This window comes from Hyperolius riggenbachi, chromosome 3 (genome assembly GCF_040937935.1).
Source record: "Hyperolius riggenbachi isolate aHypRig1 chromosome 3, aHypRig1.pri, whole genome shotgun sequence".
Classification (NCBI taxonomy): domain Eukaryota; kingdom Metazoa; phylum Chordata; class Amphibia; order Anura; family Hyperoliidae; genus Hyperolius; species Hyperolius riggenbachi.
In genome coordinates, this window is record NC_090648.1 from 353,429,003 (window position 1) to 353,446,485 (window position 17,483).

General features: G+C 43.6%; 1 protein-coding gene across 1 annotated transcript in view; it reads left to right on the forward strand.

Annotated features, from left to right (window-relative positions):
* Positions 1–17,483, forward strand: part of F12 (coagulation factor XII) — a 79,201-nt gene that overhangs the window by 14,758 nt on the left and 46,960 nt on the right. Inside the window, exons 2-5 of the mRNA XM_068277097.1 lie at positions 4,395–4,443; positions 4,574–4,667; positions 9,624–9,694; positions 13,634–13,741. Of these exons, the coding sequence (XP_068133198.1) occupies positions 4,395–4,443; positions 4,574–4,667; positions 9,624–9,694; positions 13,634–13,741 (322 nt within the window). The remainder of the gene's footprint in view (positions 1–4,394; positions 4,444–4,573; positions 4,668–9,623; positions 9,695–13,633; positions 13,742–17,483) is intronic.

Here is a 17,483-nt window from a genome sequence, read left to right on the forward strand (position 1 = left end):
CACATTGTAGCCAATCAGGCTACACTCCCTCCTGAGCCATCCCCCCCCCCCCCCCTTATAAAAGGCAGGCATCGCCGGCCATTTTACTCACTCGTGTGCCTGCAGTAAATAGAGAAGGGACAGCTGCTGCAGAAAGGGAAAGATTAGTTAGGCTCTTGTAGGCTTGTTAGCTTGCTCTTGTTGATACTTATTGCTAAAATAGCACCCCACAAAAAGCTCTTTTGAGAGCTAATCTTGTTCTTGTGATCTATTTTTTTTTCTATGTGTCCCACTGACACTTGTGTTGCATAGACAGCCTTGATAATTCATATTGTGTGTGTGCCACTGCCAGGCCCAGCACATTCAGTGACTACCTGTGTGTGTGACAGGTGCACACTGTAATACCCAGTACTGCATATACTTACCTACCTGTTGTTCACAGTGCACCCACCTACCTACGTGAACTGAGCGCACGCAGTGTCACTGTGCCTGTCCGCTACCTGTCTGTGTGTGACAGGTGCACATTGTAATACCTTGTGACACCTCCACGGCTTGCAGGCAGGCCTCCTGCCACCTCCTCTCCTCCTGCTACATCCTCTTTGCTGTCGTCGTCCTCCTCCTCCTTGGCCGAGTGACAGTTCAACTCTACTGGTGCTGCGATCTCCTCTCCAGCTACACAGCCCCATCTCCCCAGGGCCTATGCTGCATGCCAGGTACGATGGTGTCACATCATATTAGACAGGTCTTGCCTCAAAGCGGAGAGTCACACTGGACCAGCTCTCCTGGCTGCTCTTAACAAACAGGTGGATCAGTGGCTGACCCCGCACCAGCTGGAGATCGGCAACATGGTGTGTGACAACGACAGCAATCTCCTTTCTGCTTTGAATTTCGGAAAGCTGACACATGTACCCTGCATGGCACATGTGCGGAATCTAGTCATTCAAAGATTTGTGTCAAGGTACCCAGGCTTAGAGGACAGGAAGTTGTGTGGGCATTTCAGGCGGTCTTACACGGCCATGGCACGCTTTGCGGACATTCAGCGAGGAAACAACTTGCCCGTGAGACAGTTGATTTGTGATAGCCCGACTCGCAGGAATTCGACCCTAGTCATGTTCTCTCACCTGCTAGAACAGGAGAAATCCGTCACCCAGTACCTGTACAAGGACACAATCTGAGGAGATGGGGATGTTCTGGCCCAACAACCGGACACTGATGCGAAATGCATGCAGGCTCATGCGGCCATTTGAGGAGGTGACCAACCTGGTGAGTCGCAGTAAAGGCACCATCAGCGACTTGATCCCGTACACTTACTTCCTGGAGCGTGCCGTGCGTAGAGTGGTGGATCAAGCTGTGGAGGAGTGTGAAGAGGAACAGTTACGGCAAGAACAGTTGTGGGAGCAATTTACATCAGAATCAGATGTTTCCTCAACACCTGCGGCAGCACAGGGGGGGAGGAGGAGGAAGAGTCGTGTGGGGAAGAGGAGTCAGACTTGGATAATGAGGAAGGTGTTTCTTTGGAGGAGGCGGCGGCGGCAGAAGAACAATCGCAGCAGGTGTCGTACTCACAGGGGGCTTGTGCTGCTCGACATTCCCATGGTATTGTTCATGGCTGGGGGGAGGCGGAGGACTTACCTGACGTCACTGAGGAGGAGCAAGAGGAGATGGATAGTACGTCTTTGATGCTGTCCAGCCTGTTGAGGGAACCCTGTATAAAAAAACTCAAGGGGAATGAGCTGTACTGGGTGGCCACGCTACTAGACCCTCGGTATAGGCACAAAGTGCCGGACATGTTACCAACTCACCAGAAGGCAGAAAGGATGCAGCACAAGCAGAACAAGCTGGCAACTATGCTTTACAATGCGTTTAAGGGTGATGTCACAGCACAACGCAATAAAGGTACCACTGCCAGTAATCCTTCTCCCATGTCCACGCAGGCAAGGACAGGATGCTCCAGCAATCTCATGGTGATGTCTGACATGCGGACATTCTTTAGTCCAACGCCTCGCCTTAGCGCTTCCGGATCCACCCTTCACCAAAACCTGGACCAGCAGGCCGACTACCTGGCCTTAAAGGGGAACTGAAGAGAGAGGTGTATGGAGGCTGTCATGTTTATTTCCTTTTAGACTATACTAGTTGCCTGGCAGCCCTGCTGATCCTCTGCCTCTAATACTATTAGCCATAGCCCCTGAACAAGCATGCAGCAGATCAGGTGTTTCAGTGGTTCAGACTTATAAGTCTGATCTGACAAGACTAGCTGCATGCTTGTTTCTGGTTTTAATCAGATACTACTGCAGAGAAATAGACCAGCAGGGCTGCCAGGCAACTGGTATTGATTAAAAGGAAATAAACATGACAGCCTCCATATACCTCTCTCTTCAGTTCCCCTTTAAGTGTGGATGTAGACACTGTGAACAGAGATGAACCCTTGGACTACTGGGTGCGCAGGCTTGACCTGTGGCCAGAGCTGTCACAATTTGCCATCCAACTTCTGTCTTGCCCTGCCTCAAACATCCTGTCAGAACGGACCTTCAGCACAGCTGGAGGCATTTTCACTGAGAAGAGAAGTCGCCTAAGTCACAAAAGTGTTCAGTACCTCAGTTTATCAAAATGAATGAGGCATGGATCCCGGAGGGCTACTGCCCGCCCGAAGACTAAGTCAGTCCCCACAAACAGCATCTCTGCCTGCACGCTGTGTGACTAGCTCCCTGCCCCAAGACTAAGTCGCTCCCCACACAGCATCTCTGCCTGCAGGCTGCTTGCCTTCTCCGCCACCACCAACAGGGTCCAGGACTCCAGGTGGATTCCTGAATTTTTAAAGCCGCTGCTAGCAGTGGCCGCTATACTAATTTTTCTGGTGCGTGTACATGCCTGCCTAATTTTTCTGCCTGCAGTGCAGCTGCAACAACAAAACAAAAGGCATGTACATGTGCCCATTCCCCTTCGTGATCATTACCTTGCTGCAGTGAAGGGGCTTGCGTATCACAATGAAGCAATGACCGCCGGCTATATGAGTGTCTCGGAGGTCTGGCACATCAAAGATAATAAGGTCGTTGCTTCATTGTGGACAGACCAAATTTGATCAGCTGGACAGTCACTGTTGTTCTATCATTTAGCTACCACAGCCCGGCGACCATGTGGGCTTGGAAACCGCTACGGCCTGCACTCTCGCCATGGTGCGCACAAGTTCAGCATGGCCGTTACTACGCAAACAGCTGTTTGTGGTGCGTTACACAGTGAGTTTGGTGTGTCAGTGTGAAGCAGTACTCTAATTACACTCCCTGATGGATGTATACACATGCAAGATGTTTTAAAGCACTTTAGGCCTGCAATTTAGCATTCAATGTGATTTCTGCCCTTAAAACGCTGCTTTGCGTCCAATCCAGATTTTTCCCCGGGACTTTGGGCATGTATCCCACTCCGCCATGCCCCCCTTTTCCATCACTTTTGTGGCCAGCATAAATGTTTCTAGTTTTCAAAGTTCGCCTCCCCATTAAAGTCTATTGCAGTTCGCGAAAGTTCGCGCGAACCTAACTTTCGCAGTAGGTTCGCGAACCTAAAATCGGAGGTTTGGGCGATCTCTATCCGTCAGCGGTTTCGATTTTAGATGTGAACAAAGCCTAAGGGAGGGTTCTTTGCCCAGGAATATAAAGAGACCTTTTTACACGGATTGATCCATCCGTGTATTAAGACACACTTTCTAATATTTGTGCGTTTTCACTGACTTTGATCGACTAGTTTTATTTTAATAAAACCATGTTTTCCTCATATTCTCCTTCACGTAGATATGAAACATTAATATCGTTGCATGTTTTATTTCTGAGAAAAAGTCTGTTCCCTCTTGTTCTATTTGCCAGCATTAATTAAACACCGACTAAAGGGGAACTGAAGAGAGAGGTATATGGAGGCTGTCATGTTTATTTCCTTTTAATCAATACCAGTTACCTGGCGGCCCTGCTGGTCTATTTCTCTGCAGTAGTATCTGATTAAAACCAGAAACAAGCATGCAGCTAGTCTTGTCAGATCAGACTTATAAGTCTGAACCACTGAAACACCTGATCTGCTGCATGCTTGTTCAGGGGCTATGGCTAATAGTATTAGAGGCAGAGGATCAGCAGGGCTGCCAGGCAACTGGTATTGTCTAAAAGGAAATAAACATGACAGCCTCCATATACCTCTCTCTTCAGTTCCCCTTTAAACCAGTGCACCGAGCAGGTATCTCCCCGCAGGCTGAAATATTTGTTTATTTTGGGACAGAGGTCATGTTCCAAATAACAAACAGAGACCAAATATATCCATAGGTGATTACTATATATATAAAGCATAAAGCAATTTCCAAAATCGATATACATAAAATATTTCCTTTTATGGGAGGGTATGGATTATTCTAAGTAATTTATCTATTTTTTTTATTCTAGCCACATAGAGAAAGGCATAGACACAAATCTGCCATATTAAGTGGATTAGGTAAGATGTAAATAGTTGCTATTACCTATTCTTGTTCTTCTGTGTGTCCTCCATAACTTGCAAACATTGTATGAAAATCTGTGCCCTGTTTTGTTTGCTGTTCATTGATTTTTGTAAGTGTATCCTTCAGTGTTAACAGAGAGTGGACAGCTATGCCATTTTCCATTCCTTCATGGCCGCATGATGTACCACACTTGTATCCAAAAGGGAAAACTCAGACCATGGTAAGGCTGCTTACTTATACAGTATATAGATGAGACACAAGTAATTTTCTGCACAGAGTAGAGCCCTTTTATCACATCTTAGGTCAGTGAAATGCAAATAATCCTGATTTGATGCTGAATCATGCAAATTGTTTAAAGTGTAACTGTCGGGCATAAAATCAAAAATCAATTATTTATTTTTATCTGGTAAACAAGTAATAAGGATGCTAACCAGGCAATCCAAAAGTTAAAATTACTATTACTTTTCTTGTTGATAAATGATCATTCCCCAGTTTACCTGACTCTTATTTGGTACACAGAAAATTTGGTACACAAAAAGGAAGTTGCAGGGCATGCTAGGTTGTCCTTTTTTCTTCTCTACTTCCCCTCAGACTTAGCTAATGCAGCCTGATTGGCTGAAGCCTCTTTCCCTCCTGTTTTCCCCTCCCACACCTCTGTTCCTCTCTGATTGGCCAATATTTCTCATACTGAGACAATGCACTTTCTATAGTGAAGGGCGGGCAAATCAGGCAGAGGAGAGTAAGGGAGGAAATGACATCAGGATTGGCTTCAAAGGGCTTGATTCACAAAGCGGTGCTAACTGTTAGCACGCCTGTGAAAACCCCCTTAGCACGTCTAAACAGAGAAACTCCTCCTAACTTTGGGAAAAAAAACGATATCACAATCGTCCAGCCGGTGCTCAGCGTCTAGCAGGTACACCCCTCCTGCACAACCATGGACAGAACGATAAAGAAAGACACAGCACTCTGGAGGCGATAACACTACATGTTTCGGGCGGAGCCCTTTCTCCACCTGAGGAAGGGCTCCGCCCGAAACATGTAGTGTTATCGCCTGCTCCAATACAGCTTGTTGCTGCATACAGCTCCAGAGTGCCGTGTCTTTCTTTATTGTTTAGCACGTCTAAACGAGCTTTTCACGCGCAAAACTTTATGCGCGTAAAACTTTACGCGCGCACTGCACAGAGCGCCGGGGCGCACCGCGCGAAGTGCCCATTAAAGCCTATGGGACTTAGCGCGCATAAGATTTTGCGCGCGCAAAGTTAGCACACGATCTGATTGAGAAATCCGGTGCTAACCTACTTAGCACCCTGGTTAGCGCATCTAAAGACTTTAGACGTGCTAAGTAGGTTAGCACCGCTTTGTGAATCAAGCCCAAAATAGCAACACTTAAAATAGGAAATGGTAAGAAGGATTTTTTACTGTAGAAAAATCACTAAAATCAAAACGTGGACAGTGCAATACATATGTTATGCAAGAAGAGCAAGTATTTATCTACTTATATATGTGGGATTTTTGTCTGACATAGTATGGCTGACAGCTCCTCTTTAACCTCCTTACCGGTTATCCCGAGCTCAGCTCGGGGTAACCTGCGCAGGAGGATATCTCAGGCTCCACTGGGCAGATTTGCATAATTTTTTTTTTGTTACAAGCAGCTAGCACTTTGCTAGCTGCTTGTAACTTCCGATCACCGCCGATCCGCCGCGCCGAGTCGCTCCCCCCCGCCCCAGACCCCTGCGCTGCCAGGCCAATCAGTGCCAGGCAGCGCTGAGGGGCGGATCGGGATTCCCTATGACGTCCCGACGTCCATGACGTCATCCCGCCCCGTCGCCATGGCGACCGGGGAAGCCCTGCAGGAAATACGGATTTCCTGCAGGGCTTCCCCGGTCCCGTTCTCAACAGGATTTCCTGCATACTCTGATCGCCGAAGGCAATCGGAGTGGGTGGGGGGATGCCGCCGCTCAGCGGCTATCATGTAGCGAGCCCTGGGCTCGCTACATGAGTTAAAAAAATAAATAAATAAATAAAAAGTGCGGCGCTGCCTCCTTGCCGGATTTTTTAGACCGGCAATGAGGTTAAAGTGTATCTGAGCTCAGAACTTCCTCTCTGCTCTAAAAGATTAGGCAAAGTAAGAAAACAATCAGGGAAAAAATATTTGTTACAATGTACAGAAATCTAAAAAAAAGCCCTGAAAATGTATTGGATGAACTCTCAGGGAGCAAAGGAAGGGTTAAAGCATCTGTCTTTTCCTGTACAGTCAGCGAGGAGGTGCTGTGAGTCATGCTTACTGATAACACAATACTACAGATAATTACATTCAACTGTAGCTAAATAAACAAACACAGCTCAGTGCAGCTGATTTCTACAGCATTTCTATGTGGAATGAACACTTTTCCGTCTGTTGTTTGCAAGAGCTTGGGTCCACTTTAAACCAAGCCTGTAGTCAAAGAAAAAAGTTAGATACTTACCACAGTAGAATGAAGCATCGGGATCCTCCAAAGGCTTCCCTGATCCTTAGACCCCTCTGCTGCTGGCCCAGATCCTCTCATCTCCACAGCCACACTTCCCTACGAGTATCAGTGCAGCCGCACTGTGCAGGCGCCAGTGGGTTCATGCCTGTGCAGTAGCATGGAGCTGTATGGAGAAAAAAGTATGCACAAGCGACTACTGTGCAGGTGCGTGAAATTCTTCATGCCTGCGCAGTGCGGTCACACTTGCACAAGAAGGGCCGAGCGGCCGTGAGAAATATTCAACATTTATGTCTAATATTGTAAAGAGGGTCCCATTTTAGGAATAGAGGAACTCCGCTAGAGGTCTGGAGCTCTGTGGCCACCCCTGCCTGTGTTGGCCCACTCCCACCTTGATGCGACTAATCAGACTGCAGTCACTGGCCTGTAAAACTAAATGCCCATACCCACTACTTTTTTATAGTAATTTTTCTGAGGACTGGTGATTTTTTGGAGCGACAAGCAATCGTTGTAGCTATCTTGCGATGAGGGTACAGGCGCGCGATTACACGAAAGGGGGCGGAGTTTCTGATGTATAATATTTACGGCGATTGGGTGAGTTACAGTGCTGTAACAGAGCTTTATGTTACAGCCTCTATCTCACACATTATTTTTTAAGCTTAGATTTATGAGCGAGTTGGTGAATATATTTAATTTGTAATAGCTGCTAGTACTTTTATTGGTTACCCCCCAAAAATTGATCTTAGACTACAATAGTAATGCAAAACAATGACAGCTCCTCCAGGAACAGAACTACAAATCATGGAGCCCCAAAGCTAAACTTTAATGGGGCCCCCAATGTTCCTTGGGGCCCATCTTGCAAGGGTCATAAAACAAGTGTGGAGATCACAATCTTTATATCCATAGTAAGTGTAGACAGAAAAACACCTGATCTAAAGTATGGACTCCTATATCAGAGGAACCAAAGTAGATATTGAGGCCCCCTTACAGCTTGGGGCCCCCCTGCAATCACAGGGGCTGCTCCCCTCTAGTAACGCCCCAGTTAGTGGCATGATTATATATACTACAGTGCTACCAAAGATTTCTGTCCTATATAATACACAATAATAATAATAATGTGTTACTACTGCAAGTGAACTCAGTAGTGTGTGCTGCCACCTACAGTCACCATAGAGATTACAGCACTTATCTCTACAGTCACGGAAGTAAACATTAAGCATGGCTAAACACAAACGCAGAAAAAGTGAATTTTCCAGCACGGCAGAAACGATGTTTGATTATTTTCCTTACCACAGAAAAAAGGTAACAATCCTTTAATCAGGCATGTACCACAGGGAAACCGAACAAAACATAGCAGTGACAAGTATGTGAAGTTTATGGTTTCTTCTTCAAGTACGGACAGGTCTATAAGGTGGCCATGCAGCATCACGCAGTGATATTGTCAAATATTAACATTTGCACTCAAAGCTTTTGTCTCGGCGCGGGCACAGGACGTCTCTGGGGGGTGGTAGAAGCCCCAGGTAAGTTAAATTCCTTTTGTTTTTTGCTAGAGTTCTAACCACTTAACGACCGCCTAACGCCGATAGGCAGCGGCAGGTCATTAGTAGTTTCCCATGGAAACGGGCGCTCGGAACTCCGTCCTGTGCTGTCCATAACAAGAGGGAGAGGGAGGTAAGGAGAGGGAGGGCGGAAAACGCTGCGGAGGGGGGCTTTGAGGAGCCCCCCCCCCGCTGAACCACAATAGCCGGCGGCGATCAGACCCCTCCTGCAGGACATCCCCCTAGTGGGGAGAAAGGGGGGGGGAAGTCTGGTCGCCCTGGCTCAAACACGATCTGTGCTGTGGACTGGAGAGCCCACTCAGCACAGATCTCTGAAAGTGAGCCCGGTCCTTAATTTCTGAAGGCAATTTAGAAAATAAAACAGATACTTGGAAAGGGCAGGCTCTTGGTCCTAATGAGCCTTCCCATTCTTCTCACGGCCCACGCATTCCAATTTGCCACCGCAGAAGGCTTTGGAAGTTTTTGAGAGCCCGAGTGCTCATAAAAATGGATGGCTCCATACTGCACATGCACAAGCGCATGAGGCAGCGTACTTGCCCATGCGTAGTATGGAGTGGCCCATCTTCGAGAGCACTTGGACTCCAGAAGAAATCCGAAGCCTCAGACCGATCGGTCGGAGACTGCTAACTGGGGCGCCAGCGCAGGAACAACAGGACTAGGAAAGGAATGGGCAGGGTCTATAGGACCCAGAGCCTTTCCTCTCCTTAGGTATCGGTTTATTTTTTTTGGTGTGCTTTTTTTTGTTTTTCATGGCTTCAGACTCCCTTTAACTTTTAAATTAAGGGAAACACACACAGACAGCTATTTTGCATGTTTGGTACACTAAATACCGGTATACTCTCACCAAATTGTGTAGATGGACCTTCATGCTACAAAGATGTAGTAAAATCAGACAAGATTGTATAGACCTAATTTTATAATATATGGCCAGCTTCAAGGGGACAACACAAGATTCAAAATTTGTGGATCGATTTTAAACTGATTCTGTCTACTGCTTCCCCAAAAACAGAATGATAACTTTTGACTGATTTCTGAGCTCAGTTTTCTGCCCTCGGTGCACATTTCTACTTAATTTACTTTTACATTTCTACTTGATTTACTTTTTTTTTGTAGCTGTTTCACAGCTGCTTTCCTAATTCTTATCTCCAATAGGTGTTCACTTACAAGAAACTTGGATAAGGACAGAAGCTGGTCATTCTGTTCGGAGGGACATAATATCAAAGGTATGAGTTGAACAAATAAGCCTTGATTCTAGGTGAACTCTTATAATATTGCCAAATCAAAGTATGAAGGCTTCTCCCACAATGTATACATTATCAAGCTATTTGTGTTACATAAAGCAACCACAGCCACCACATCTGTGTACTGCTCTGCATTAAAATACTGAAACCCCATTCCCCCTAAATACTCCAAATACTTGCTAAATTGATAGAGACGATCCAGCAGTAAGGTCATACCATATCTTCTGTCCTGGTTCCCAGGATTTTGTGGGTGCTGTCCAAAGGTCATTGCAGCACCCAGCCTGCCACAATGCCTTACTAGAAAGGATCCTGGCATACCATGCTATTCAGTTTGAATTGGTACTTCTTTAGGGACGGGTGCAACTACAGTACACAGTCACTTGTTTATTTCACACCCCCTGGCACTTCATTAAAGCCTTCCGATACCTATAGCTACCTGACCACCAATGCAGAACTCAATGACTGGCACTTCCAGCTATCGGCACATTGTGCAATCACATCTCCCAGCTGCTCCCTCTGGGCTATTGCAACTAAAGTGCAGTAGGCAGTGGGTAGCCTCTGCACCTAGCAGACAGATGCCACAACTTGGAGGATCAGGGGAACCCGGGTCTTTAGTTGAGTACATCAACTTCTACATGTTGAAGCACTTTATATGCTGTTCCTTTACTCATAATAACGGCATAGAGGATGGCTATGCATGTTTACTCACTTGTTTTCCTTTTTGCACTTATAATTATCATTTTTGTATTTGAATATTATTGTATTTGCACATGCACTTTTGTTTTATTTTTTACTAATATATGTATTGTGTTTACAGATATTTTATCATAAACCAGGGTTTAGCACAGATGTGGCTCAGATCATGAGCCACCAAGTGATTACATTTGTGACATTTATAAAGCTGCCTAACTATATGGTTTTAGATGGTTTTGTTGATGAAATAAAAATAGTGGATGAGGATAAAGCTGATTAATTAACATATATTTGTGAAATGATCTGGTTTAGGGGTCTTTTCTAATTTTGGGAATTGATTGTTTGCTCTTTTGAACCAGCACACTTCTTGATTTTTACAATGGGGCTGTCCAATTCTGTGTACACACAGTCTATTTACTAACTTTTCAAGAAATGCTCATCATGTTCCATCATAATCCAAACCTGGAAACTGGACAATGGACAACAGACTATTTTAAATGCTCAGTCCAAGATTCTTGACATACGTATGTTCTCCAGGTAGTAGCAGTAGAGTATTGTACTCTGCTAGCCATCAGTCAAAGCAAGAGGTTTCGAATCAGGACGATACCATTTAATGGCCAACGTAAAAGAAAAAGAGTAAGCTTTTAGCTAATAAGCCTTCTACAAACTCGATACCGATACATATACATTTTCTCTCTCCTATTAGTCTTTCTCTACGTGACTTGAAGCCACCCTTTAGTACAGTAACCAGGAAGTCACTTAACCCCTGGCTTTATGATTAATTCCAGATTTAAGGTCTAAAAGCCATACAATTTTTTCACAAGCTTTTAGACCCTAAAAACAAGAACAACAACATACCTTAGAGAGGTCTGCAGCCGCTCCTGCATGAAACTCACTCAGGCACGGGATTACCACCCTGTTCTGTGGCTTTCCGTCTCGAGCCTGACTCAGGATTACCACTAAGGAGGTTACAGTGTACCCGAGGCGATATGTGGCATGATGAGATAAACATGTGTATGTACAGTACAACACATTAATAACCAGGCTGTTTTATATGTTTTATTTTGCTGCCTGAAAGCGTTCATTTCTAGGAAGTGACAGATTCTGGAATATAGTAAATATCACAGATAAGCAATTTACAACCTTAAAGGTTTTCCTGTCAGAATACAACTTATGAGGGCAGGGAGAGATAAAATACATGAACAATTGGCCTTTTTCTAACTTTGGGACACTTAATAGGCTGCCACTGATTAGAGACAGTCAAATATTTAACCTACTTTGTAAATGTTAAAAGGAAAACTGAAGTGAGAGGGATGTGGAGGCTGCCATATTTATTTCCTTTTAAACAATACCAGTTGCCTGGCAGCCCTTCTGATCTATTTAGCTGCAGTAGTGTCTGAATCACACCAGAAACAAGCATTCAGCTAATGTTTTTTAGATCTGACAATAAAGTCAGAAACATCTGATCTGCTGCATGCTTGTTCAGGGTCTATGGCTACAACTATTAGAGGCAGAAGATCAGCAGGATTGCCAAACAACTGAGTAAAAAGAAATACATATGGCAGCCTCCATATGCCTCTCACTTCAATTGCCCTTTAAATATAATAGAAAACTCTAGGATACTTAAACAAAAGTCATTTTTAGGAGTAGGAGAGTAAATATAATTGTTTATCTCATCAGTTTATTTTCAACTCGGGTTCACTTTAACCATTTATGCCGCCTGGACATGATTGTCATGTTCAGGCGGCTGCTGCTGTGCTGCGGCGCGCTCCCATGACGCCTCCCGTTAGCCCGGAGATCGATGAATGGGAACATAATTTCCCGTCCTCCTTATACTTCCTGGAAGCTTCCAGGACTAAAAAAAAAAATTCACTGTGGCCATCTTGTGGCCAAATAGTAAAACTACATCTACATAATTTTTTTTAATAAAATAAACACACATTACTACATTTAAAATTAACTGTTTACCTCCCACACCAAAAATTACCCAAATAAAAATTTTAATGAAAAAAAAACAGAAACAAATTACAAAAACCCCAAAACATCGATAGTTACCTAGGGGTCTGAAATTTTTTAATATGCACTTGAAGAGGGTATATTACGAGCATTTTTTAAATTATAAGCTAGTTAATAGGGATGGACGCAAAACTGAAAAAAATGCACCTTTATTTCCAAATAAAATATTGGTGACATACATTGTGATAGGGACATAATTTAAATGGTGTAATAACCGGGACAAATGGGCAAATAAAATACATAGGTTTTAATTATGGTAGTATGTATTATTTTAAAGCTATAATGGATGAAAACTGCGAAATAATGAATGATATAGATCAATTCTTTGTGATTAGTAATAAAGTTATTGGCAAATGAATGGGAGGTGAAAATTGCTCTGATGCATAATGTGAAAAATACCCGGGGGATGAAATGGTTAAGTGTGTCCCTTGGAACAAAATGTGTAGACACTGGGAGATCAGTATTATTTTTGTGTGCTTTTTTGTTTTTATAGTGAACCTGTGCTGGTTCATACGCTCACGCAGTTTGTCCTATTTCTCCAACATAAATTCCTTTGGGGCGTTTTGCATACATGATCAAATATACCAGATTAGTAAAATCACAAGAAGAAGTGCCTTGTAATAAAGACCCCCACTCTTGAAAGACAAAGAATATTTAACCCTCCTAGCGGTATGGACAGAAATGTCCGTTCAAAAAAACATGCTGTGAACAGTATAAACATGCATACACATCAATACTCTCCTGCACTGTATACTAGACCCTTGCTTGACACATTTTGGCAAGTTACAGGAAAAAAAAAGTTTTAAAAATAAATTTTATCACTGTTTGCACAGAAATCCTGGGGAAATTGAACGCTGGGAAGGTTAAGCTATCTTTCCAGACTATGCCAGTGCTCCTTTCTGATGCAGCAACTTCTTAAAATACTCTCTGCAAAACTAAGGCCTTATTCAGACTGTTGATGGATGGCACTGTGCATCCAGCATCTGTGCCATTCCCTAACAGGCAGCACAGTGCAGTGAGTACTGATAAGGAGGACCTCACATGCGGGGTATTGGGTGGTTGATGTCCGACCCTCACATGCACCATTTGGGTAGTTGGTAGTTGCTATGCGCCCATCACTGCCTCACAAACATTTAAGTGTGAAATGAGCTCTGTGTCGAACAAGGCCTAATATAGTGTACAGTTTAATTACATTTTATCATGTTTTCACAGATCACTGCGAGAGTAACCCATGTGGCTCAAGAGGTGTATGCAAAAACACTTTAAGAGGCCATAGCTGTGACTGCAATGAGCCATACACTGGCAAGGACTGCAGCAAAGGTAAGCTGAGATGGAATGCCAATAGCACAAATATCACCTGTTGAGGAATACATTAAAGTGATTTTGTTTTAGATTGGGATAGAATAAAGGAGAGCTTTGACCTTTGTCAATGTTGTATTGCCTGCTGTTTCCCTTCTGGAAAGATTTCCCTCTACTTCCTGTTATTAGTGAAACTGTCACGAGAACAGGTAGAAGAGAAATCTTCTCTATAGGGATGTAAACAGTAATACAAACCTCTCTGTTGATATACAGTGGGTTGCAAAAGTATTCGGCCCCCTTGAAGTTTTCCACATTTTGTCATATTACTGCCACAAACATGAATCAATTTTATTGGAATTCCACATGAAAGACCAACACAAAGTGGTGTACACATGAGAAGTGGAACAAAAATCATACAGAATTCCAAACATTTTTTACAAATAAATAACTGCAAAGTGGTGTGTGCATAATTATTCGGCCCCCTTTGATCTGAGTGCAGTCAGTTGCCCATAGACATTGCCTGATAAGTGCTAATGACTAAATAGAGTGCACCTGTGTGTAATCTAATGTCAGTACAAATACAGCTGCTCTGTGAGGGCCTCAGAGGTTGTCTAAGAGAATATTAGGAGCAACAACACCGTGAAGTCCAAAGAACACACAAGACAGGTCAGGGATCAAGTTCTTGAGAAATTTAAAGCAGGCTTAGGCTACAAAAAGATTTCCAAAGTCTTGAACATCCCACGGAGCACTGTTCAAGCGATCATTCAGAAATGGAAGGAGTATGGCACAACTGTACACCTACCAAGACAAGGCCATCCACCTAAACTCACAGGCCGAACAAAAGGGGAGCGCTGATCAGAAATGCAGTCAAGAGGCCCATAGTGTCTCTGGACGAGCTGCAGAGATCTACAGCTCAGGTGGGAGACTCTGTCCATAGGACAACTATTAGTCATGCACTGTACAAAGTTGGTCTTTATGGAAGAGTGGCAAGAAGAAAGGCATTGTTAACAGAAAGCATAAGAAGTCCCATTTGCAGTTTGCCACAAGCCATGTGGGGGACACAGCAACCATGTGGAAGAAGGTGCTCTGGTCAGATGAGACCAAAATGGAACTTTTTGGCCAAAATGCAAAACGCTATGTGTGGCGGAAAACTAACACTGCACATTAGTCTGAACACACCATCCCCACTGTCAAATATGGTGGTGGCAGCATCATGCTCGGGGGTTGCATCTCTTCAGCAGGGACAGGGAAGCTGGTCAGAGTTGATGGGAAGATGGATGGAGCCAAATACAGGGCAATCTTGGAAGAAAACCTCTTGGAGACTGCAAAAGACTTGAGACGGGGCGGAGGTTCACCTTCCAGCAGGACAATGACCCTAAACATAAAGCCAGGGCAACAATGGAATGGTTTAAAACAAAACATATCCATGTGTTAGAATGGCCCAGTCAAAGTCCAGATCTAAATCCAATCGAAAATCTGTGGCAAGATCTCAAAACTGCTGTTCACAAACGCTGTCCATCTAATATGACTGAGCTGGAGCTGTTTTGCAAAGAAGAATGGGCAAGGATTTCAGTCTCTAGATGTGCAAAGCTGGTAGAGACATACCCTAAAAGACTGGCAGCTGTAATTGCAGCAAAAGGTGGTTCTACAAAGTATTGACTCAGGGGGCCAAATAATTATGCACACCCCACTTTGCAGTTATTTGTAAAAAATGTTTGGAATGATGTATGATTTTCAATCCACTTCTCACATGTACACCACTTTGTATTGGTCTTTCAAGTGGAATTCCAATAAAATTGATGCATGTTTGTGGCAGTAATGTGACAAAATGTGGAAAACTTCAAGGGGGCCGAATACTTTTGCAACCCACTGTATTCCTTCCTTACCCTGTGGTAAAAGGTGTTTTAATTGCTGCCTGTATCCCCATGTGAAAGGTATCACTTAATTTTTCAGTGAGACTTCATGTTTGGACTGGATTCTCACTTTGGTATGGTCCAAAGGCAGAGACTAAGGTTTGTAATGTAGTGTAGTGTATCATTGGATAAGGTTATGAAACATATTACATACCGCCCATAAAAAAATATAGTATAAGGGCTCGTTCACACTATGAGCATTTGCGGGTTGTTTTAAGCCCTGGTGATTTTAAAAATCAACCCAAAAGCGCTTCTGCAATGATTTCCTATGACAGGGTTCACATGTAAACGTTTCAATTTCATTGAAATCGCAAATGCGCTACATGTACCATTTTCTGAGCGCTTTGGCTCAATGGAAGGTATAGGGAAATCGCAAAGCGCTTGAAAAAGCGCTTTGTATAGGGATTTCCCGAGCGCTTCTATGAATAAATGCATTGTATTTATTCATTTCTGGGTGAAAAAGAGTTCACTTCCTGACTGACGTCAGGAAGTGAAAAAATTAATCGCCCTGCAAAAGTGCTTTTCTAAGCACAAAGCGCAGGGAAAAGAGCTTAAAACACCTCTCAATAAATCGCTCAGCACTTGCGATAGCGCTGGCGATTTATAATGTGAACATAGCCTAAGTGTGGTCTTGTCTCACAGCTGGGTGATACTATTAGGATAATCTTGGGAGTATAGGTATTGTGGAGTAAAATTTAGTCTATGGGGAAGGTTAAAACAAGTGGGCATACATGTATGTTCAGTGACAATGTCCAATCGCTGAATAACTGGGTGCAGATATAGTGAGGAGGACAGAAACTGTAATATTCTGCTTTCTTATCCACATTACTAAAAGAAGCTGAAAGGACCCAGCACTGCCTTCCAAATCATTTTCAACTTTTTATTCCATTACAGCATCAAAACATTAATGCATGAAAAGTTGAAAAAGACATGGAAAACCGTGCTGGGTCTCTTTGTGTTGTTCTTGTCAATCTTCCTTGGGCAAGTAGGTACATGACCTAAAGCACATCGGCTAGTATTGGTTGGTGCTGCCTAATAATACAATAATACAATACAATAACATTTGTAAAGCGCTTTTCTCCCATAGGACTCAAAGCGCATATCCTAATCCTTTGTTGTTGCCCATTGCAATGTCTAACATGTCCCGACCACCTACCTTGCCTAACCCTACCTTAACCCTACCTACTGTGATGAATGCTAACTGCAACCTCTTCCTTTCCACAATTGTCCTCTTCAAACTCCCTTTTTCTCCGTACCTATAAGAAAAGGTTATACAGCACTACCATTAGGTAGCCTGCCTGCCTTATATAGGGTAAAACAAAAAATTGCTTTCCTAAAACAGAAAGAATTTGCGATAATTCAGGTTGGAGTGAGCTCGAGATGTCTCCCAGATGAGTTCTGGGTCACCATGAGCTTGCTGGTTAGTCTGTACTTATATAGGGTACATGCCATAAAATGTAATTGTACAATATTGTGGAAGGGATTATCTAAGAGGGTCCCCATCTGCTCAATCATCTCTGTGAGTTGCCACAAGTGCTGGCTCCTCCATTGCTCCTGCTGCTTCCCCCTTCACCAGCTTGCTGTTCAGGAATCAATAGATGGTTCAATTCAAGAGCAAGTGCAAGTAAAAAGATAAAACTCAGATGTCAGTGGGGATGAGAAATTTAAAGACAGGAAGCTGTCTGCAAAAAATCTTGTAATTAAGGCAATGTAAGAAAAGACACCCACAATTTGTAATACTGTTCATAAGATGTTTAATAGGAAAGTAATGTTTAAAGCACACCTGAACTGAGTAATATATGAAGGCTGCCATATTTAATTCCATTTGAACAATACTGGTTGCCTGGCAG